Below are 24,227 nucleotides of genomic sequence, written 5' to 3'. Positions count from 1 at the left end.
CAAAGGAGTCTAGAAAGCAGCTAGGGATGTGATCAGGTTCCAACCAGCCACCTATCAGCTTGGGCTTCAGTGTCTGCCTCCCACCCCCTTACAGGGTCTTTGTGAAGCCCAGTCTGAAAAGCTATGCCTTTCAAGTGCCAGTATAAGTCTTGACAAGTGCTTGCTAAATCTTTGTTGTATGTTGACCTTGGAAGAGAAAGAAGCCATGGTTATGTGGGGTGGGACATGACCAAATGACCTTGTTGGGATAAAGGGTAGAAGTGGTCCAGTGTCTCCTGGAGCCCATTCCTCCTCTGCCTCTGCTGGCTGCAGCTGATAAACCCCTTATCTGGCCCAGGCAGGGGAGCCTAAAGTAAGGATGGGAGGAGAGGGAAGGGCTGCTATCACCAGCAAGCTTGGGCCCTATCTCAGAGAAGAGGAGGGGCTGTCTGCCTAACACTTCCCACAACATACTCCTTGAGGATTCCCAAGCACTCACATCTTGAGAAGAAAGGGCTGAAATACTAGGTGTGGTGGTGGCACATACCTTTAATTTCAGCACTTGGGAGGCAGAGGCAGGCAAATCTCTGTAAGCTAGAAGCCAGCCTGGTCTATATAGCAAGTTCCAGGACTGCCAGGGATACATAGAAAGACCTTGCTTCAAAAAATGACAACAAAAGGCTTAGGCACTAAACTGAGGACCCAAGAAGAAGGCAAGGGTGACTACAGATGTTTTCTCCAGAATGGAAATTGAAACTTCAATCTCCAAACCCCAGAAGGCTGGATTTTGTCTCTGGACAGGAATGCCATTTTTAGGGAGTAAGAGAAGGCATCTTGCTGAGAAAAAGTAAAGATGTCTACTCTGTGCCCAGAGGACTGACTATGGCCAGAGCAGGTGAGGTAGAGAGTACTCCCCTGAAGAAAAGAACATCACAGTTCATAGGGTGGTTGATGGCACCAGTAAGCCACTGACAACACTCTTTCCTTCTGGGAATTCTGCACAGGGACAGGACAAACCTCTGACCTGGTAGGAGCAACTCTAATAACTTTCTTTCTTCAACACAGGTTGTGGGAATCCTTTGTGCTTGGGGAGACCTGGGGCCATTGGCTGGCACAGTAGGATGCCCCCGTGTCCTCCTCAGCAGAACAGGAACAGGTTATCACAGCTGCCTACTGGAGAGCTTGGAGAGATGGAACTGACTTGGCAAGAGATCATGTCCATTACTGAGCTGCAGGTTAGTATGGGGTGGGCTCTTGCCTGGCCAGAAGCAGAGAGTAGGAGGGCAATGGGGAACACTGGGGGAAGGGAAGACACTGGCTGGGGTTATAGGCCCCTGTCCAGCTGCTTTGCTTACATCTCTGTCTACCACCCTCTGCTTTACTCCTCTCTTTTATCTTCTTCTCATCTGATCCGATTCTCTTCCAGCTCTGCCCATCTTCCCTCATTACCATCCCTCACCCTTAGCAACAAACTTCTTTCCTCCAGGTAGCAGAGCCTTAGTTAAAGGGCCTCAGAAAGGGGAGATAGACTGTGCTGGGGTCCTCTCCTCCTGAATGTTGGACAAAGGAGTGTCTGTTGGTCTAACAATGGTGCCTTTGTCCTCAGCTAGGCTTGAGCAGGATAGCTCTGCTACATAAGTTGGGGGCCTTGTTTGTAATATGTGTTTCCCTCCTTACTGCACCTGGGCCTGGACAGAGGGTTAACCCCCAGCCTGGGCTCTGTGCCTGCCTCCACCTCAGGCCTGGTGTCCTCAGGATCTGCCCTTAGCCCCTCCTCCCACAGGCTAGCTCCCTCTGCTGGGCACCCAAGGAATGGCAAAGCCCTGAACTTGACCCTTTGACCCTAGATAACCACAGCAGAAAAGGGTTCTGAGGTTCCATCTTGGATAATAATGACCTTGTCCTCCTAAAGAAAATAAAGAAACAGGAGCCATTTGGCCCAGTAAGAGCTTCTCTTGATAAAGAGACTCTGTAACCAGTTCAACATGAGGTTGTCTTCTCTGAGGTCTCAACATAGTGACTTTTATTCCTGCTTAAAAAGCCTTTTCCTCTTCATTATCCCTTTCCTCCTTTTCTTCCTCCTCCTTCTCTCTTTCTCTCTCTTTCCTTCCCTCCTCCTCCCTCCCTTCCTTTTGATATAGGATTTCTTTGAGTAGTCCTGGCTGTCCAGGAACTCACTCTATAGGCCAGAGTGGCTTTGAACTCAGAGATCTGGCTGCCTCTGCATCCAGAGTACTGAGATTAAAGCTATGTGCCACCATGCCCAGCTTCTTTCTTTCTTTTTTCCCAGATAGAGCTTCTCTGTGTAGTCTTGGAATTTACTTTATAGTGCAGGTTAGCCTAGAACTCAGAGATTGACTTTGCCTCTTGAATGCTGGGATTAAAGATGTTTACCACCACTGCCCAGCATAGTCTGTCTTCTAAACCTCATTTTTGGTCTTTCTTTGCAGGGTCTAAATGTTCCAAGTGAGCCATCTTTTGACCCCCAAGCACCCACCCCATACCCTGGGCCACTGCCACCTCCAACATACTGCCCCTGTTCAATTCACCCAGATGCAGGCTTCTCCCTTCCCGCACCATCTTATGAGCTCCCAGCATCCACTCCCCATGTCCCAGACCTCCCATACTCCTACGGCAACATAGCTATACCAGTGTCAAAGCCACTTACCCTTTCAGGCCTGCTCAACGAGCCCCTCCCAGACCCCTTAGCTCTCCTGGACATTGGGCTCCCAGTGGGGCAACCCAAGCCCCAAGAAGACCCAGAATCTGACTCCGGATTATCCCTCAACTACAGTGATGCAGAATCTCTTGAGCTAGAGGGTGCAGAGGCTGGCAGGAGGAGGAGCGAGTATGTGGACATGTACTCGGTGGAGTACCCTTACTCACTTATGCCCAACTCTTTGGCCCACCCCAACTATACTCTTCCGCCCACTGAGACTCCCTTGGCCTTGGAGTCATCCTCCGGTCCAGTGCGGGCTAAGCCTGCTGTCCGTGGGGAGGCAGGGAGTCGGGACGAGCGGCGAGCCCTGGCCATGAAGATTCCTTTCCCTACGGACAAGATAGTTAACTTGCCGGTAGATGACTTTAATGAGTTGTTGGCACAGTATCCGCTAACAGAGAGCCAGCTGGCTCTAGTTCGGGACATCCGTCGGCGGGGCAAGAACAAGGTGGCGGCCCAGAACTGTCGTAAGAGAAAACTGGAAACCATTGTGCAGTTAGAGCGGGAGCTGGAGCGGCTGGGCAGTGAAAGGGAACGGCTTCTCAGAGCCCGAGGGGAGGCCGATCGTACCCTGGAGGTCATGCGCCAACAGCTGGCAGAGCTGTACCATGATATTTTCCAGCATCTTCGGGACGAATCTGGCAACAGTTATTCACCAGAGGAATATGCACTGCAACAGGCTGCTGATGGGGCCATCTTTCTGGTACACCGTGGGACCAAGATGGAGGCCACAGATTGAGCTGGCCCAGAGGGGGTGGACGCTGGTGCTAGGGACTCCCCTCCTTCCTTTCTGATAAAGGTACTTCCCAATCCCAGAACAAGGCTTGGAGTTCTCCAGACCAAGAGGGCAGATGCAACCTTAGCATTTGGAAGTTCCAAAGTGTATCCGGTGAGGTTTGCCTGGAAGCCAGGTGAGTGTTGGCTTCTCAGGTCCCCACCTCCACCTCTTGTCTAACCTTTGGTTCATAAAGAACTGTGTGGAAATAGCTTTCCATTTTGTCTTCTTTGAGGGTCATGAAACCAAATTGTCTCAGACATCAGTTTATTGGATGGAGGAAAGGAAATCCTAAGCTCATTTAAAGCACACATAAAATGTGGCCATGAGCAATGTGACAATACACCTGCCTGCACAGCCACTTCCAGGGTCAGGAGCTAGAGTGCTTTGAAGAACTGCCCTTGGTGGCTCAATTCATAAATGCCAAGAGCTGACAAAGTTGATTGCATCCTCTAGGAAGGTCTCTGCAGCATACACTTGATATTTAGTTTTCTCCTGCTTGCTTTTCACTCTGGGTCTGAGAGGTTAGGGATCCAAGGGACTGTTGATTGGAATGAGTTTGAACAGGCACTACATTTGAAAGCATTTCACACCGCCTTAGCAATGCTCCATGTTTAGTTATGCATTGCACCTAGAGCCTAGGGAAAGCTAGGAAACTTTGAGGCTTCAAACCTACTCTTCCTGGATGGACAGTAGCTATCTAATCCAATCTTGGGGTTGACGGGATGCTATTTCTACTCTTCTAGATGTACCTTTGAGACAGGGTGGACCAAGTCAGCGTCCAATTCATAAAGATTCACTTATCTCCGAAGTGCTGGGATTAAAGGTATGTGCCGCCACAATCCAGCCTTCCTATTAATCTTGAGCATGTAACTGTGTGTTCTATATTCATACAGAAGCCTGGAGATCAGAGAGGTGTCTTTTTAAGTTAGATGGGTGCTGGAATACTCAAACAGGGTCCCACATTAACTCAAGCTAGCCATCTACCCGTGTAGTGGAAAATGACCTTGATCTTCCAATTAAAAATTGGGATGCTGTGTAGAACACCCAGCTCAAAATCTACCTTATCTTTCCTTTTACTTTGAAATACAATCATCAGTTGTAGTGTAAGCACTTAGTCTCAGTGCTCTGGAGCCATAGGCAGGGAGATTCTAGGCCAGCCAAGACTACATAGTGAGACTTCAAAAAAGCTTCAATTTCAGCTAATATAGGACAGCCAGGCAGGTTACACTGTGAAATCCTTTAAAAAGCCTCCCACCCCCCAGGGAGGAAAGAACAGGCTACAGATAAAATTCTCCAGGTATAATAAGGTATACAGAATCCACCCCCTAACTCTGAAGAAACTAAGATGTTTGGGTTTCAAGAGTCCTGTGACTAGAGGCATTTGCCAACAGGACCAGTCATGTTTATAGATTTTAATGTGGGTTCTAATCTGGGTCAAGGAGTGAAAGCAACTGCTATAAATGCCACAAAGGAAGAAACAACTAAGTTAGTTAAAAAAAAGTTTATTTAAAAAAAAAAAGCCATTCACAGAATGGAATGAATCTTAGCAGTGTACAGCTAAACCCAACTGCATGGCAGTGAGAATGAAGTAGAGTGCACCAGAATAAAGGCTGTTCCCTTAAGGCTGTTCCTGTAAAGGAGAAGAGAGATAGTTATGTAGTTTACATAGACAGTGGTGGATTCCACCTAGACTCCTGGTTTGTATGTACAGCTTAACAAATTACCAGTTACAAAAACTCACCTTTTAGCGAACAACTTCTGCAGTTTTTAAACAAATTTTATGACAGCAGTTAAGCCTCATAGCAGATTCCTTCCTAGAAAAGTAAACAACATTTAGAACTATTCTTGTATGAGACCAATTCCCATCATTAAACTAGTCCCACCCCCTCCCATTAGCAATCCACCCATCCTCCCACCATTTTGGGGGAATGTATCTAATATTACTTTGAGCCATTGCTTTAAGAAAATGGGTCAAAGGAAGGTTAAGAAAATTAAAGGGCCAAAACATATTGTCACAAATAGAAATGTATCCACTTCCATCAAGTAGGATTAATAGGGCATTAATTAAATTAAAACAATTCATCTCCATAAAAACCAAGTGCAGCTTAATTGGACTAGTTTTGGCTCAATATAATTAAGAGAAATCCAACAGAAAATTGGACTTTTTAACTATATGTATGTAAGTAAAATCTGTTCTTACCTAGCAGCATAGCAATAAACCTTTCCTTCTGGCTCTGCCTGCTAGTCCTAAGAGTCAGGTGTGCCTTACTCTCGTCTGCCTCCTTCCTTGCGATGGTCACTCAAACTTCACTCCCTCCTAGCTTTCATGGAGGTGCCGTGGCCTGCCCCTGGCTTATCTGTACTCCACATACCACAAGTGTCTACTCTCAGCTGTAGAGATTCTGAGCTGGAAGCCATTCGCGCTATACTTGCTAGCAGTTCCTAGTAGCTGAACATCTCCTGGATCTTTAAAGGCATTGTCCCGATTCCTGAGGTATCTGCAAACTCCCTCAATAGTTAAGGTTCCACCTGCTATTGCAAACTCAGCCAGTATCATGGAACTACCATCCATGCTTCCCCCACCCCCACCTCCCACCTCCCCATATCCCCCCTCCCCAAAACTTCCAAGCAATATATACACCCATGAGTTGGAATACATAGTCCTGTGTTAAACATTCATCTATGCTACCCGGTACAATGGCACTTAAAAAGGGGCACCAAATGGGAAACCTATGCACAAGTAACAATTATTGGATAGTAATTGTTTTGAACTCATTTTCTATACAATTAACACCTGAGGACAGTAGTGTGAAGGAAAACTGCCATCAATATAAAGTTACATACATATGTTAATTATACTTGTGATTTAAAATTTCAATGAACTAGAATCACTAGAAAACCAAACCAAAAAAACCAACCGAGGAACACCCACCCACAACCCAAACTGCAGTTTTCCTTCACTACAGCCTACGGATTAGGGCAATTAGAGCTCTTACTAATTATCAGTTTTATAAGATGCCCCAACACTGCTAATCTCTGGACTTATAGATGGCATTAACCAGCAGTTAGCTTCTATGCTGGCAGAGCTTTGAACTTGCACTGTGGTTAACAAACAATCAACATTTACCAGGGGTATTGGGTAGGGAAAGTCCAAATCTCTGCCAGTCCCAAATCCATACAGTTGTCATTCCATTCAAGAGAATTAAATCGTTTATTGAGTACACATGATAATGGATGATACACAAGCTTCATTCCCATCTGTTATTTTATCTGATACCGTTATTCAATTTTGATATTGCATAGGGTGTGCCAACAACCATTTTATAACCAAATTGTGACCTTGCTTGGATGACCCTTTCAATGGTGAAACTGTTAAGTTACAACAGTAACTGGCAGTTTAATAACACCAAGGTTTTTGAAGACAATGGCTTCTCTACCCAAGCAATCATAAATAAATTCCAAATGGAACTTGGCATCACCCTGAAGGAATTCTAACTTCACACTGTTGGGGAAGTTTACCAAGATGGCTTCAAGAGTAGACTAACTTTACACAGCACATTTAAAAAAAAAAAAGACACATTTATTCAGCGTCATGATCAGACTATTACATTTAGCAATCAACAGCATGGGTGAAAAAGGTCTACAGTAAAACCTTTTGTTGGAATGCTTTACACTTTCCACAGAACAGAAACTAAAATAACCTGTTATACAATTAGTCACAAATACAGTCCTGGAGTTTTTGCCCACACACATGAGTATTGTCTAAAACATGTCTTCTTTGTAGCAGCTAGGCCCTGCCACCACTGTGCTTGGCTGAGTTCACAAATCTGTTGTAACCTGTAGCTTCCCTGTCACTTCCCTGGCTCTCCTCTCCTGCTAAGCTTTGTTTCCTGGCTGTAATTAGAACCTCCTGCCACTGCCATAGCTACTGCTGCTGCTGGAACCTCCATAGCCACCTTGGTTTCGTGGTTTAGCAAAGTACTGGCCTCCACCACTGTAAGGGCCAGAGCTCCTGCCTCCAAAGTTCCCTCCCTTCATCGGTCCAAAATTTGAAGACTGATTGTTGTAATTGCCAAAATCATTGTAGCTTCCACCACCTCCAAAATTGCTTCCACTACCACCGCCAAAGCCGCCTCCGCCTCCTCCGTTGTTATAGCTGTCATAGCTGCCACTCCCGCCATAGCCACTGCCCTGGTTTCCATAACCCTGTCCACCACTTCCATAGCCTCTGCTTCCTCCAGAGTAACCAGGGCCGCCTCCTCCATAACCACCTACAAGAATACAAGTCTTCTCAATAAGACAAAAGTATTTAACAAGAAAAATCTATGCAAGTATAACAGCTAAAGGCTGCTCACAGCATGCACATTCATGGGACTGATCAAACTTTGTCATGCACTAGGTTTAGTCTCTACTAGCCTATTCTAAAGGTACAGGTTGCCAGAAACCATTACTTACAGACTCCTTAAGAAACTTACCGTCATTGCCAAATCCATTATAGCCATCCCCACTGCCACCATATCCACCACCACCACGGCTGCCACCAAAGCCACCTGAAAGAAACAAACCAAAGCTTTAAACCAGGCTTTATACATGAATGCTTATCAAAAGCTAATTTCTATGTATTAAGAACTACATTTGGGAAAACCCATAAATGCTGGGAACATAGGGCAGCAGTTAATATTTAAAAGTTCAAAGTTTCAAAAACAAACCATACATACCACGACCACTGAAGTTCCCTCCTCGACCAAAATTGTCATTGCCACCAAAACCACCTCCACGACCACCACCAAAGTTTCCAGAACCACTTCGACCTTAAAGAGATTTTGGATCATTAGGCTAACCTATAATAACTCATACTGGTCCCTACAGTCACCAAGAAATGAACGCACCTCTCTGGCTGGATGAAGCACTAGCCATCTCTTGCTTTGACAGAGCTTTTCTTACTTCACAGTTGTGGCCATTCACAGTATGGTATTTCTGAACTAAGAGAAAAAGGTAAATTCAGGACTTTAAAGAACACGTGAACTCCAGAATCATTAAGGAAAATGTAGCCCCGATACTCACTAACAATCTTATCCACAGAGTCATGGTCATCAAAGGTGACAAAAGCAAAGCCTCTCTTTTTCCCACTGCCTCTGTCAGTCATAATTTCTATCACTTCAATTTTCCCATACTGCTCAAAATAATCTCGTAGGTGATGTTCTTCAGTGTCTTCTTTAATACCACCAACAAAGATCTTTTTCACAGTTAAGTGGGCACCTGGTCTCTGAGAATCCTAAAAAGAAAAATGACTTATTTAAAAGCAGCATGCTTCTAAATGACTGGCAGCTGTGGTGGCCCAGGCCTTTAATTCCACTCATGGGGAGGGGGGATCTCCCAATTGAGGTCTGACTGGATTAGTCTCAGGTTAAAGAGAACCACCTATTAGAAAAACCACTTACTTCTCTTGACACAGCCCTCTTAGGTTCCACGACTCTTCCATCCACCTTGTGTGGTCTTGCATTCATGGCAGCATCCACTTCTTCCACAGTGGCGTATGTGACAAACCCAAAGCCCCTGGATCTCTTGGTGTTTGGATCTCTCATTACCTGTTTTAGAGTTAATCCAATCAACACACTGCCTGATCTCAGAAACAAAAGCTATTTCTAGTCTGAGCACGGCAAACACGAAACTTCATCCAGAGTCGTGAAAAAAAACCTCCTTACAGATCTTATTAACAAAGGCCCACAACGAAGATTTTTAGCATCCCATAAAATAACTTCACAAAACACTTAGCTAATAAGCATTAAATTAAATCAGAAAGAAATAAGCCAGCTCTTCCTTTTGTTTCTTTTAATCTTACCACACAGTCGGTTAGTGTACCCCATTGCTCAAAATGGCTCCTCAGACTCTCATCAGTTGTTTCAAAGCTCAGCCCTCCGATGAAGAGCTTCCGCAGCTGTTCCGGCTCCTTGGGAGACTAAAGTGGAGGAAGGAGGGGGTTTAGTCGGAGGGGTTGAAACTTGGGCGAATGAATCAACACCACGCATCAACACATGCTACACTTTTTTATTGTTCTTTATTACTGCTCAAGACCACGTGCTCCTTCCTGGGCTAGGAGGTGCTGTTGGGGACTCGGGTTACAAACGCAGCGCATGCGTCCTTACTCTTACTTCATACGCACGCGCAACAAAAGACACGGGTTGATTTGTTCCATCGCCATTAAGACTTATTATCTCTCTAATAAGCGATCATTAGACCAGAGGGGGTAAAAAAGAAAAGGCCACAAACCCAAGATCGTAAGTCTATGAAGTCTACTACAAGGAACAGTGCGTGGAAATTAATGGCTGACGGATCGCAGCCTCATGGTGACTACGAGGACAAAATGGCGACCTGCATTTTTTAAAGTAGGCCTCAGCAGTAATCGATCAAACACCGAAAGCACGGGTTTCGAACAGGTCACATCCCCGTATTTAGTAAGTGCGGACGAAAGCGAAGTTAAAGAGCTCACCAAACTCACCTCTGACTTGGACATGATGGCAGGATGATCAGAGCCTTCAGCGATGCTTCCTCCTCAGCGTCAAAGAGCAGAAAGGAATAAGAAGACGAACGTACTCGGCAGCCTACCTTCTGCTCGCCCTTTTATCCCGCCTCCTCGCTTTCGGCATTGGTAGACTCCGCCTTTGCTTCAGTGTTATTGGAGATTTGAAATTGTTCCCTCCCACCATTGGCCTGTGAAAACGCCCTGCTAAGAAACAGCATCCGTTTGGGCGTTCTATTCAGTCTCCGCCCCTTTGAGTCATTGATGCCCCAAGGGATCTTATCCTTAACCACATTGATTGGCTAGTTAGCCAGTCATTTATATTTGAATGTACTCACGGCTTTAAATGCCTTCTATAACTTTCCCATACCCGAACATTGCAAACTCATTCGGCAAAGAACGATACGTTAGAAAGTAGTTCGCCGCGACTTTTCCCAGCCACTACCTATAAAGCGCATGTGTAATAAAAATGGCGAGTTTACGCCGGCGCAGTACGAAGTTCCGCCTGCTGTCTGGAACACGTGAAATGGCGGGCGGGAGAGGGTTGTGAACCTAGGCGCCTGCGTAGTGGCGGGACCTAGGTCCTGTTTTGCGCAGGCGTTTTGGGCGGAGAAAAGGTCCAAGCCCAGGATTGGTTGCGCAGGCGCAGGGAAGGATCCGTTTTGGCGGGCGGTTGGCATTGCGCAGAAGACGGCGGTAGCGGTGGCTTGTGGTGCCGCTTTACCCCAGAGGAGCCGTGCAGGCCTTAGTGTGAGTGATCACTTTAGATCCCGGGTAAGTGGCAGAGTCTTGTCTACCCGTACGAGATCTCGAACCCGCTCCATTTGCACCGGTCATTGTACGAAATGAATGGACCGCTGAACTGGGGGGGAACGACAGTGAAGGGGCCGCGACGGGTCGGGCCAGCCAATAGGACAACTGGGGCGGGATGTTTTATCCTTGCAGGTTCTGTGAAGCTGCCTTGCCGAAGCATTTGACTGGCGAGTGTATAGGCCAATTGGGTCTTCCTATAGCTGCCTACCGATCGGTCCTTGGGCCATCGGAATGTGGGAGGCGGGTTTTTCTCGCCTGAGTTGCGTCTCTCCGAGCCAATGAGCCCCAAGCGCGCGATAGGCCGGCCTTCCCCAAGAGGCAGAGGCTGGACTCCTGTAGGGAGCGCGGGAGTTGGCAGGTTAAATTCAGAACAAACCAGGAGCTAGTAGGACAGACTGCCCTCCAAAATAAAGCTTAGTCTTGCATTTGTTGGGGGGCGAGTATTTTATCTAAAATGACTCCTATAATTAGAGCATTCATTCCGTATATTACCTTAAGGAAAACATGTTTTCTTGGGCCCCTTGAGTTTGTCTGTTTTTTTTGGTACGTTCCACCCTTCACTTGAGATTTTGGAGTACGTGCCTTTTGTCTTTGAAAACTTTTAAAGAATATTAAAATTTTAGAGTGAAATCACTAAGGTAAAATACTGTAATGAAAAGCATCCAAGAAAAATAATTTAACTACTACCACCCCTTTCCAGGGACACTGTATTTGTATTCCTATGAAAGTTTTTGAGAGCTATATTATCAAAAGTCAAAACGTGTAGCCTCTATGAGAACAGTGGGGTCGAGGCCTGTATGTTTGAGGGATAATTATCATTAATGAAATAATGAAAACCTTAATAAAAATGGCCACATTTGGGTTTTGTTGTTGTTGTTTTCAGTCATCATGTATTTGTCATCATTCATGTTTCCAATTCTTTAATCTCAGTCTCTTCTCCAAAGAACATTTTTCTCCCCTAACATTCAGGATATTCTAAGCTCCTATTCCTGCCGTTCACTTAAGGATGTCTGATTTTGGGTGAGAAAGCTGATTCATTTGGGAGGTATTTAGGGTGTTGGGGACAAAAGACTCCATTGTCTCTGGGTCCGTTATTCATTGTTTTTTATTTCATCTCCTTTTGTATTTTCTCTGCAATCTCTTTGGTGTTGATAATGCCCACACTTCTCAGAGGATCTAGACAAATTTTCATTTATTATCTAATCAGTCTATCAGTCTGTTGATTTTTTTTTTTTTTAATAGTCTTTGAGGTACACTTGTGATAAGAAAATTCCAGCCTGGCATAGTGGCCAGTGCCTTTAATCCTAGCAGGTGGATGGATATCTGTGAGTTTGAGGCCACCCTCCTGGTCCATGTAGTTAGTTACTTGACAGCCAAAGCATAATCAGACCCCGTCTCGGAAAAGAAGATACTTTTGTACTTTGTACTTTGTACAAAAGACTAATGATTTCAATTTAGTTTTCTGTTTTGTTTTTGAGATATTATATGTCCCAGGCTGGCTTCACATGAAGAAATCTACCTGTCTTCCCTCCACAGTGCTATCATGCCTGACAGATTTTAGTGATGTTTCTAATGAACAGAGATTTCCACTGGTACTTTGAAAAGGACAAACATATTGTATGACTAATAGATGCTTATTTACACTAAGTGCAACTTCAGTGCTGAGCTCTAAAATGATAGTAGACTCAGGGAATCTACCTAGATATGGTTCAGAATTTTTCTTCCAGACATGGTTTCTTTGTGTAGCCCTATCTGTCTTGGAACTCATTCTGTAGACCAGGCTAGTCTTGAACTCAGAGATCCACGAGCCACTTGTCTCAAGTGCTGGGATTAAAGGTGTGAGTCACAAGTTGCTCAGCCTTTTCTTCCTTCCTTCCTTCCTTCCTTTCTCTCTCTCTCTTTCTCTCTCTCTCTCTCTCTTTCCTTCTTTCCTTCCTTCTTTTTTCCTTTCTTTCAATGTTTCAGTTTTAAAACAATACAAAAAAATGTAACAATGAATAATAAAGTCTTCATCTAAAATAGCTAATGCTAGAATTTATTATGTTCAGATATTTAGTAGATGGCCTGGAGGAGATGGCCGCCACCGCCTCCACCACCTCCACCACCTTGTCTTGAAGTACTCTTAAATAAATGGACCATTAATCCTGTTTTTCCTCTGGTATTGATTAGTTTCTGTGTCTTGAGATTAAAAGGGAACATTTTACTACTTCTTAGAGATTGAACATAGGATTATGGCCAGTCTGTCTGCTTTGTGAGTTTCAGGTCAGTAGGGGCTACACAGTTTGACTCTGTCTAATAAATAAACAGGATTTATTACATCTTCTGTATATGTGGCTTGTTTAAAACAAATGACAAGTAAGGGGCTGGATATGTAGCCCTGTTTCAGATGCTCTTAACTTTTTACCAAATATGGGCCCATCCTGATTTTTTTGAAAGACAGAGTTTCTCTGAGTATGGGCCCTGGCTGTCCTTTAACTACCTCTATAGACTAGGCTGGTCTCAAATTCAGAGATTACCCCTGCCTCTGCCTTCCAGGTGCTGGGATTAAAAATCATGAGTCTCCATGCCTGGTGTTGTCATTTCTTTGGAATATTTCAGACTCTGTCTCTTTATAGTTTGTTTGTTTGTTTGTTTGTTTTTTTAAAGATTTATTTTATATATGTGAGTACATTGTCACTGTCTTCAGAAACACCAGAAGAGGGCATTAGATCCCATTACAGATGGCTGTGAGTCACCATGTAGTTGCTGGGAATTGAACTCAGGACCTCTGGAAGAGCAGTCAGTGCCCTTAACTGCTGAGTCATCTCTCCAGCCCTCTTTATAGTTTTTTTGTATACTTTTTTTCTTTTTTAAAGCAAAGTCTCCAAAGAAAAGAAAAGCCAGGCAGTGGTGGCGCACGCCTTTAATCCAAGCACTTGGGAGGCAGAGACAGGCGGATTTCTGAGTTCGAGGCCAGCCTGGTCTACAGAGTAAGTTCCAGGACAGCCAGGGCTACACAGAGAAACCCTGTGTCAAAAAAGAAAAGAAAAAAAAAAACAAGAAAAAAATCAGTCTCTATTGTCCATGCTGTCTTGAACTCATTATATAGTCCAGTTTGGCGTTGACTTGAAGGAATCCTCCTTCTGTCTCAGTCTCTCATGTGATGAGGTTACAGGTATGGCCCCACCATACCAGACTCTTTGATCCTATCTGTATATTTGATAAAATGAGTTTCACCAAACAAGCATATGAAGTACTGTGTTCTCTGTAATGTATTATTTTCTTAAAAATCAGGTTAATTTCAAGGTTGTACATATGGTTGGTAGAATTCTGGTCTACCATGCATGGAGTCCCTTATCAGCAAATAAACCTGGCAGAGTGGTGCTGACCTGCAATCCCAGCAGTAGGACAGAATTTGAACAGGATGAGTCAAGACCATCCTCAACTATATATCAAGTTGAAGACTATTCCAGACTCTTATGATACTCTGGGTCAAATCCATCCTCTATCTCAACAGACACACAAAAGAGAGAAAATAGGAGAGTTTCCATTGACTAAATTCATAGGTACTTAATAGGTCTACAGTCAGTTTTAAGGAGAAATTGCTGACATTAGTCTGTAGAATAGAGCACCAGATCATGTCACTTTACATCACCAAGTGGATTTTCCCCAACTGTGTGTATTTATCACATGCTAATTGGTGAACTTTAATATTTTTTTTAAAGATTTATTTATTTATTTTATTTATGAGTACACTGTAGCTGTCTTCAGACACACCAGAAGAGGGCATCCAATCTCATTACGGATGGTTGTGAGCCACCATGTGGTTGCTGGGATTTGAACTCAGGACCTCTGGAAGAGCAGTCAGTGCTCTTAACCGCTGAGCCATCTCTCCAGCCCGAACTGGTGTTCTCTTTCTTTCTTTTCTTTTTTTTTTTTTTTGCAGGGGAGTTGGGTGGATGGGTTAGTTTTTTGAGACAGGGTTTGGCTGTCCTGGAACTTGATCTTTAGATTAGGCTGGCCTCAAACTCAGATCTGCCTGCATCTGCCTCCCAAGTGCTGGGATTAAAGGTGTGTGTCACCCAGCATCTGGCTTACATGGTTCTAAAGGTCTGAAATAAGCAGCACTCCTGGTTTAATGTGCTACGAAAACAAAACTTAGTCTAGGCAGTGGTAACATATGCCTTTGATCCCAGCACTTGGGGAGGCAGAGGCAGGCAGATCTATGAGTTTGAGGCTAGCCTGGTCTACATAGTTCCAGGATAGCCAGGGAGGTACAAGAAAAACCCTGTGTTGAAAAAAAAATAAAGGAAAGAAAAAAACTTCCTGCTTATGTGGTTTTTTTCTAATGTGATAGTTAAGTGTGATAAGCATTTCTCTGTGGTAGGGAAATTTTACTGATGATTATTATTGACATTTTGAGGCTATCACATTGAAAATTCTGGGAGGCTAGGTTAAGAGCACTGGCTGTTCTTCCAGAGGACCCAGGTTTAATCCCCAGCACCCACAAGCCAGTTCACAATTGTAACTCCAGTCCCACGGGATCCAAGAGTTATCTGTTACGGGCATCGTGCACAGAATACCCATACACATAAATAAATATTAAAAAAAAATTCTAGCAATGTTTGCCTTTTCAAAGTCTGTTAATAGTACAAGTGTTGAACTATGGTTTTAAAAGTTTAGCACTTGTGTTTAAAGGTTAGAGGCCTACTCTTGCAACTAAACCTAAAGAGATTAGTAAATGAGAAAGTAACACAATTTCATTTAGTTTGTTTAAAACTGTGGGCCTTAATCTCGGACGCAGAGGCAAGAGGATCTCTGAGTTCAGTGCTAGCCAGGACTATGTAGAGAGACCCTGTCTCAAAAAAGAAAAAGCTATATGTGTATGTGGGTAGTAAATAAGCAGAGTAGTAGTTGGCAAAGAAGAAACATACAACTGAAGTGACTTGTAAATGTTTATGAAAGGGATACTTGGCCTGGAGAGATGGCTTAGCGGTTAAGAGCACTGACTACTTCCAGAGGTCCTGAGTTCAATTTCCAGCAACCACATGGTGGGTCACAACCATCCGTAATGGGATCTAGTGCCCTCTTCTGGTGTGTCTTAAGGTAGCTACAGTGTACTCATATATATTAAAAGAAAAGAAAGGTATACTTAGGGTTAGGGATTGAACATGCTAAGCAAGTGATTTATCATTGACCTATATCAGCCCTGAAAATACTTTAGAAAAGAGAAAGGTTTGTTTGGTATCCAGTCAACACAGGGTGAAGTTTTCTGAGGAAAGCTAGTGACTTTGTTTATTGGTGTTGGAGTTTCTTTTCTATTTTTTAGGATAGCACATCATTATTGTAGACCATGCTGGTCTTAGGTTTGTGATTCTCCATCCTCAGCTTCTCATGGTGCTGAGGATAGAACAGAAGGTCCTCCTCATGCTTGCTTATGAGTTCTGTCATGAAACTACAGTATAGCCCTAGCTTCCTCTTTATGGTTTTGTTTGTTGAAACAGAGTTTGGTTTCTCTGAACTTGCCTTTTAGACCAAGCTGGTCTTTACTCAAAGAGATCATTAGTCTGTCTCTTCCTCCTGAGTATTGGGATCAAAGCTCACCACCGTGTAGCTGAGCACTTTTATTTTATCTGATAATTTTTTTTTAAAGATTTATTTATTTATTATATATGAATACACTGTAGCTGTCTTCAGACACACCAGAAGAGGGCATCGAATCTCATTACAGATGGTTATGAGCCACCATGTGGTTGCTGGGATTTGAACTCAGGACCTCTGGAAGTGCAGTCAATGCTCTTAACCACTGAGCCATCTCTCCAGCCCCTGATAATTTTTGTAAACATTTACCTTCCTCCAAATTGGGCCAGTGCTATGCTATATTGATCTTAAAAACAATGCAGTTAATCATGAGATAATTAAGCATTTAAAGCCATTTACTGCTCTTGTAAAGGATATGAGTTCCATTTCTAGCACCCAGGTCAGATAACTCACAACTACCCATAACTCCAGCTTTTCAGGGGCTCTAATACCACTGGCTTCCTTAGCTACCTGCATGTGCACATACACACAGATACATATAATTTTAAGAAATTTAAAAAAGAACCTAGGTGATTTTGGGAAGAGTTGGCTTGTATATAGTATAAGCTATGAATTTGTTGGATTCTATAAGGCATTTGAAGCCACATATTCATTTCTGATGATAACTTTACACTTGTGCTGGCAGAACACCCACAGTGATAACTGTGCCTATGTTTAGTCTGTTCAGGAGCTCATCACACTATCCCATTTGTGGAAAACCTACACTGTTCTTGTTAGCAGCTATGTAAATATTAGCCCTCTTAGAGTCTGTCTTAGGTTTGCAGGTTTATTTTGGACAAATTGTATCCTGATTTTTGTTTGTTTGTATTTTGAGACAATGTCTTACTATGTAACCCTGGCTGGTGTGGAATTCACAGAGATCCCGACTGCCACTGCCTTTGTCTCTGCCTCCCAAGTGCTAGGATTAAAGACATGTGCCACTACACCTGGCTGTATTTTGCACTTTTAAAAAAATTACCTATTGATATGGTGGATGAAGGGTTTTATACAACACTTGTAAGGCAGCAGCAGGTGGATCTTTGAATTTGGGGCATGGTCTACATAGTGAGACCCTGTCTCAAAAAAAGGCTTAAATTGGGCATTGGCGCATATACCTTTAATCCTAGCACTCAGGAGGAAAAGGCAGACAGATATCTCTTGAGTTTGAGGCCAGCCTGGCCTATATAGTGTGTTAAAGGACAGCAAGAGCTACATAGTGAAACGTGTTAAAAATCATGGAACAAAAAGGCTAAGACAGAGGATGGTAAGTTTGGGATCAACTTGGGTTACTTGGTGAGACACTGTCTTAAAACAAGTCAGACTGGGCATGATGTCTCACACTTTTAATCCTGGGATTTGAGAAACAGGCAGTCAGACCTGTGAGTTCAAGGCTGGCCTGGCCTACATAGATTCTCAAACCAAACAAAAACAGTGGGAAAACTCTTAAGACATTCTTTGGGTTATTTGAAGCACTGTTCTTTTCCTTGTGTTCTGATTGGGTGCTGGAAGCAGAACCCAGAGATTTGAACACGCTAAGCAACATTCCCTGTGCTATATATACCACAGCTCCCAATTATTCATCTTTAAAGGTTTATTTCCTGTCCTTATTAGTTTCTATAACAGCACACTGCATAGGATTCTAGAAGCTGGAAATCTGCATTAAATGTCTTGAACCTCTTGTACATGCTCTGGCAAGAGTATGTTCCTTTTCTAGCTTCTGATGGCTTATGGCATGAGATTCATTTGCTGTTTCACATTCTGTTCTTTGCATGCTAGAACTCTTTTTATCTCTTATAAAGATGCGTATGATTGTACTTAAGGCCTGCTGGGGTGATTGAGGGTAAATTTCTTTTCATCTTTTAATAACAACATTGCTATGTAAGATAATATTCACAAATTCATGGGATTAGAGTATGAATCTTTTCAGTGAGCCCTGGGGACTGATACCCCCAAAAAGATTTCATTCATTTTTTTTTTTAAAAAAAGGATTATTTAAAAAAAAGTGTGGGGGGGAAGACAAATGAAAAAATATAAGACTCAGAAACCTGGATCTTTTTTCTAAAGAATTGTAAACTTTTTTTTAGATTAATTTGATATGTCTGAATATTTTGCCTACATGTATGTATATCATATGTGAATCTGGTACCCACAGAGGTCAGAACAGGTTATCAGATTCTTTGGAACTGAAGTTACAGATGGTTGTTAGCCACTTAAGTCCTCTATAAGAGAAGTCAGCTCCACTATCGCTTGAGCGCTCTTGCTCTCTGGTTATTGTTTTTTTCCAGACAGGGTTTTTCTGTGTAGTCTTGCATGTCTTGAAACTCAACTCTGTAGACCAGGCTGACCTCAAATTCACAGAGATTTGTCTGCGTCTGCCTTCTGAGTGCTAGGACTAAAGGCATGGACTACCACTGTCTAGATTGCAGCCAGCACTCTTAGAAATCACTAAGCTATCTGTCTAGTCCACAAATGTGGTTTTATTTATTTTTGAGGCAGGGACTCTGTTATGTAGCTCTGGACATTTTAGAACTTGCTATATAGACTAAGCTGGCCTCCAACTCCCAGCAATCCATGAGTGCTGAGATTCAAAGGTGTGTGTCACCATATCTGGCTGAATTTAATTTTGAAACTAGTCACTAAGTAGACAAGCAGACCTTGATTTTCAACTCCTTGGGCTATTAATATAGAAAGACAAACCTGTACTTAAATATATGCATAAACTCTTTAAAAGTGAGTTGGTCAGACCATTTGCTCCCTTCCTAGTGAATTTGAGAGCCATATATCCTGAACTTTCTTTTCTAGTAATAAGTACTTCATCAGAATTAAGCACTGACACATTTTTCTACCTTAAAATAGGTCATAGATGGAATAAAGATCTTCCTTCATGTGCAGTTTTAATTTACAGATCTTCTGAGTGTATGTTGTATTATGTTTCATAGCTAATACACGAATGAGATTGACAAGATGTACTTGAAAAGATTGTTTCAAGGTCAGCCATAACAAATAGTACTCCCATCTTCTCTGCGGAGCCAAGGAAGCACATTGAATTCAAGTACTCCCTGATTGTAATCTGCATTCCTCAGAAGACAGCAAATTTGCATCTGAGCCAACAGGTATAATTATGTTGGAATAAAATGCCCTGTACTAAAGAGGTCAGCTAACAAGCTGGGAAATCTTAACTTCGGTTTCTGAAGCAAATCCTTGAACTCAGTGTGCCTTGTTCTCATCCCTAAATCATTAAGACTCACTTGTACAAAGCTGTGGAGGGTGATATACCACTAATTTGTTCAGTATCTTTCAACAGTAAATTATGTCTAAAGATCTGATAAAACATAGTAAACCTCGTTTATTTGTAGTTGAAGACAGCAGAGATAAAATTACAGATAATTCAAAAATTCATTAAAGTTATTTTTTAACTTCCTTTATTGTTAAACTTTTGCCTGTGTTTCCAAAGTGCTCTCTTGTTCTTTTTCCATAACAGACCTATGAGATAGGTTGGGCAAATAACAGCAGGTTAGTTAATTAAAGAAAAAATTCATCAAGAGGACATAATAATCTTAAGTGTTTATACAGCTAATAATAAAAGCTTCAGGGGCTGGGAATATAGCTCAGTGATAGAGTGTTGGCCTAGAATGCATTAGGCCCAGGGTTTGATCCTCAGCTTCACAGTGGAGGGGGTCTCATAATCCATGAAGGAGAAAAGATACATGGGAAATAACAAACTTCAACAGCAAAATGTTTTCAACTGGTATGGAATATAAGTCTCATTCAAAAGGCTACAATGGTATAGAGTGTTTTCTGACATAAGTGCAGTTGGATTAGAAATTAGTAACACATCTGGGAAGTCCCCAAATATTTGGAATGCTGCACAACACCAAAGTTACTCAAGGGTCAAACAACTGGGACTGTAGCTCAAAGCTTAGCTTATGCAAGGTGCTGGCTTGGTTTATTTCCAGCACCACACCCCAACAACAAAGAATTTGAGGAGCTGAGGTAGGAGGATCACATGAGTTCAAGGACAACCTGAACTGTAGTATATATATAGTGAGAGTCTAAAAAGACAGAAACAGAAAAACCAAACTGAAAGTTACTTGAGAATAGTAAGACTGATAAATCAAAAAAAGTAGAACACATAAATAGCTATTATTTGGAACAGAAGAATTGATGCTTCAGTTGCTCCTATAGACCTTTGAAAAGTAATAAACATTAGGAAGCCTGGTTTGGTGCTTCTATAACCCTAGCCTCTGGAGGAAGAGACAGCAGAATTGCAAGTTGGAGACCAGCCTTGGCTACAAAGTGAGACTATCCCAACATTTTTCCCTTTTCAATTGGGAAAAGAAAAACTAAAATGATGTGTCTGTTTTCCATGTCTCACGAAACTCCTGTGCCCAAATTGTTCTTTTTCTCCTGCAGCAGACCTATGAAATAAATAATTAGGGCAGTGATTAACATTTAAGGTTAAGTGAGCTATTGGGTTTGATCTTTGATGATTGATATAGATAGGATCCATGTCTACTTATTGCATGCAGTCTTCTTTCCAGTATTAAAGAGATATGCTTGGGTTGGGTATGGTGACAAGGCCTTCAGTCCTAGCACTCTACCCCTAGTAGTGATACCTTGTTACCAGTTTTTAAGTTGCTTTACTGGATATAGGTGCTTAGCCCAGGTCACTGTGGTGGTCTGAAGTCCATCCTAGGACCTACATGGTGAAGGAGAGAAGGAACTTCTCCAAGTTGTACTTTGACCTCCATGGGAATGCTGTGGCACAAATGTGCCCCCACACAAACATACCTGTACAGACACACAAATAAATAAATGTCTTTCAAATGAGACTTATTTTATGTGTATGAGTATTTTTGCTAGAATGTATATATGTGTACCACATGCTTGCCTGGTGTCTGTGGAGATCAGAAGAGGATATGAGAGTCCCTGGAACTGGAATTACCGTACACTGAGTTATTATAATCTGTCTGTCTTCACCTGTGGGCTGCAGGTGCTGGAAACCTAACCAGGTCTTCTGCAAGAGCAGCAACTGCTCTTAACAGCTGAACTAGTTAAAGTTGTAAGGTTACGTCTTTAAGTAGCCTTACTTTTCCCTTTGAGACACTTACATTGTACCTTAAGACCTTGATGGAACTTACTATGTAGCCTAGGCTTAACTTGACCTTTCAGTGATCTACTACGTTGGCAAACATGCTGCCTTTCTGATCTTTTGATTGGCTTTGTGTTGGAAATTGAACTCTCAGCCTTCTGCATGCCTCAAGCAGATGAAGCTTAGCTGCTTCCAAAGCCCATGTAGTCCTCTTTTGTTTGTTCATTTGGTTTTTTGAGGGGTTTGTTTTTGGTTGAAACCTTTATGGAGCACTGACTTAACCAAGGAGAAACTCGGTTTCCAGCTCACAGGCTGAAGACAGTAAATTTAGTGCCCATGTGGTGTTTGACACTTAGTGGGCTCTCAACAAATATCCCAGAGCCCAGCTAAACAGTTTTAGAAAAGGAACAGAATGACTATATTAATCATCTTTTTGGCACAGGATTTGAATTGGGAATGTGGTTGGAAACTAGACAAAAAGAAAAAAATCTTACTTGGCTTAAATAACACATCAAAACACTTGAAGAGCTGGGTGGTCTGAGATCAGCCATCCCCTCAGCCATTTATCTGATGATGGCCTTTCTGTGCATTTAACTATCAATATATTTGAAGTGTGGAGCGCACTTTTATTATATTGTGCCATAGTAACTCACACTTAAATGTCAATAGAGACACTTGCAAAGACCTGCAAGGTTCAATAACTTCTGGTGTGGGTTTGTTTCTCCTGTCATGACCCATTATGTATTTTTTTTAACAGCTTTTAAATTGCCACAAAGCAAAATTGGTCAGGATCATAATAGATGGTCCAGAAGCTATCAAGGATACCCTTGCATGGGATGGGAAAAATTCAATACTGGCTTGATTTTATTTATCTAAATTGTAGAGTATGACTTCAGTATAATTCATGTTGCAAATACTCCAAGGTGATTGCAAAGCACAGAACTGTGCCATCAGTTGAGGAATGCTCCCTTTGTTCCCTGAAGTTTATAGTCTGAGATGTTTCTTACTTTAGTTATGTAAAAATTTCTTTCTTGTCGGTATGTAATTAATATGCAATTAGATTGTAGAATATTGACTTAAATAAATCATCTCAACAGTTAAATTAGTAATATTTTTTAAAATGATTCTATAGTTACTTTTTATGTCTATTGAATGCCATTGCCAGACAGTATTGGGCTAATCAAAATTTCCTGACTTAGTATATGCTAATGACCTGAAGCCCTAAGCTATTAAAGTATAAAATCTGCAACAATGCCAGGGTAAAGACTGAGTTTTATGACTGATGTTTGAAAAGTCTTTTATGCCAGTAGTTTTATATAGGTAGAGGAACATTTCATTTTTCCTTTAACTTAACTTCATTTTTTTTTAATTGGAATTGACCTCAAACTCAAAAAGATCTCTCTGCCTTGTCTCCAGAGTGCTGGGATTAAAGGCATGCACCACTACACTTGGCTCCAATTCCCATATTTTATGAGGATGATCTGCCAAAGTGGTGTGTATAAATTCATGATAATTTACCCAAACATTGTTATTACCCATTTTTCTTAAAATTTATTTATGTTGAAATCACAGGTGTGTATATGTATGTGTGTGTGTTGACAAGGTTTATAAATTCATGCTTTATTGCATAAAATTGAGAGGAGTGCGTATGAGATTAACACTCACTTGGGGTCTTAAGATGAGTTCAAGACATTCCAGAGGTGGTAGAATTGTTAGGAAGCACCATCTGGAAGACATTTTCCAATAATGATGACAAGTTCTACTTTCTTATAAATTTTGGAACAGTTGGGTATATAGTATGTGCCCAGTGGTTAATTTACCAGTGCCTTAACTAAATGTTATGACAACTTAAGAGAAGAAATTCAGTAGATTTTAATGGGAGGGGTACAAACATTCAAATAGCCTTATTTTGAGATATAAGAATTTGTGTGCAGTTGCTAGACATACCAGTTTTTCAGACTAACATGTCAAATAGTTCTGAGCATTTAGTTCTGTAGTCCATATTTATTTATATAAAATAATAGTGGTCTGGGCCACTGCCCCTTGAGGAACCCATACCCAATCTTGGTAATGTCTTACTCATACTCTCCTGTGCTGCTTGCTTGCATCTCTGCATCTCTCTCTTTCTTTCTTTCTTTCTTTCTTTCTTTCTTTTGTTTTTTTTTTTGAGACATTTCTTTCTTTTGTTGAGACAGGACTTCTCTGTGTAGCCTTAACTGTCCTCGAACTCACAGAGATCCACCTGCTTTGCCTCCCAGGTGCTACCACCACCTGGCTTAATACATCTTTTTTAATCCCCAGCTCTCCTTTGTTTGAGAGAATGGTCAACTGGGTATTTTAGCACATATCTTTAATCCTTGGACTAGGGAGGCACATACAAGGAATCTTTTATTGCTTTCTGGGCCAGCCAAAGTTATATAGTAGTACTCTGTTTTTTAAAGAAAGGTCAGAGTTGGGGAAGGGGCACAAACATCCAAGTAGAATCATAGAATGGCCTTTAACAAGGTCTTTGATATAATCTAAAAGAAAGAAAGGAAACTGGGTAACACCTGTAATCTCAGTGCTCTGGAGATAGGCAGGAAGATTGTTGTCCATCTAAGGTACTAGTCAGAATGAGGCCTTGTCTTAAAAACAAAAATCAAAGATTCTTTACTCTTGTGTTGGTTGTAGCAGGAGGCTTTATAGAATCAATAGTACCCAGCCTCAATGTAGTTATTAGTTGGTTGAAACAATGCCTTAGTGTTTCATTTTTGGGAGATATTCTAGT

The 24,227-nt window shown here is 42.1% G+C and overlaps 3 protein-coding genes across 6 annotated transcripts in view; 2 read left to right on the top strand and 1 right to left on the bottom strand.

Moving 5' to 3' along the window:
- The first annotated feature begins 1,050 nt into the window (after positions 1 to 1,050).
- On the top strand, positions 1,051 to 3,687 carry Nfe2 (nuclear factor, erythroid 2). Its single transcript, XM_028781163.1, has 2 exons — positions 1,051 to 1,214; positions 2,430 to 3,687. Exons 1-2 carry the CDS (start codon positions 1,101 to 1,103, stop codon positions 3,435 to 3,437), a joined length of 1,122 nt encoding a protein of 373 aa, XP_028636996.1. The 5' UTR covers positions 1,051 to 1,100; the 3' UTR covers positions 3,438 to 3,687.
- A 1,275-nt stretch (positions 3,688 to 4,962) lies between these two features.
- Hnrnpa1 (heterogeneous nuclear ribonucleoprotein A1) lies at positions 4,963 to 10,280 on the bottom strand. 3 transcript variants are annotated; one of them, XR_003713112.1, is made up of 10 exons: positions 9,976 to 10,280; positions 9,319 to 9,435; positions 8,918 to 9,064; positions 8,541 to 8,751; positions 8,366 to 8,458; positions 8,195 to 8,287; positions 7,952 to 8,026; positions 7,367 to 7,747; positions 5,218 to 5,290; positions 4,963 to 5,106 (listed from the first exon to the last, which is right to left on the bottom strand). XR_003713112.1 is itself a non-coding variant. In XM_028781173.1 (8 exons), the coding sequence occupies exons 1-8, from the start codon at positions 9,988 to 9,990 to the stop codon at positions 7,377 to 7,379; spliced, it is 1,122 nt and encodes a 373-aa protein (XP_028637006.1). In that variant the 5' UTR covers positions 9,991 to 10,280; the 3' UTR covers positions 6,669 to 7,376. The 3 variants fall into 3 exon arrangements, 1 of the variants encoding a protein (XP_028637006.1); XR_003713113.1 differs by having other exon boundaries at positions 7,367 to 7,588; positions 9,976 to 10,108; XM_028781173.1 differs by lacking the exons at positions 4,963 to 5,106; positions 5,218 to 5,290 and having other exon boundaries at positions 6,669 to 7,747.
- Positions 10,281 to 10,652: 372 nt separating this feature from the next.
- Positions 10,653 to 24,227, top strand: part of Cbx5 (chromobox 5) — a 39,920-nt gene continuing 26,345 nt past the window's right edge. For both annotated transcript variants that reach the window (XM_028781147.1, XM_028781148.1), the window contains exon 1: positions 10,653 to 10,770. The gene's annotated coding sequence lies outside the window, so the exon portion shown is untranslated. The remainder of the gene's footprint in view (positions 10,771 to 24,227) is intronic.

This window comes from Grammomys surdaster, unplaced genomic scaffold, assembly GCF_004785775.1.
Source record: "Grammomys surdaster isolate TR1022 unplaced genomic scaffold, NIH_TR_1.0 374, whole genome shotgun sequence".
Classification (NCBI taxonomy): domain Eukaryota; kingdom Metazoa; phylum Chordata; class Mammalia; order Rodentia; family Muridae; genus Grammomys; species Grammomys surdaster.
Note: the sequence above shows the minus strand (reverse complement) of the source record. Positions and strands in the feature narration are given on the sequence as shown.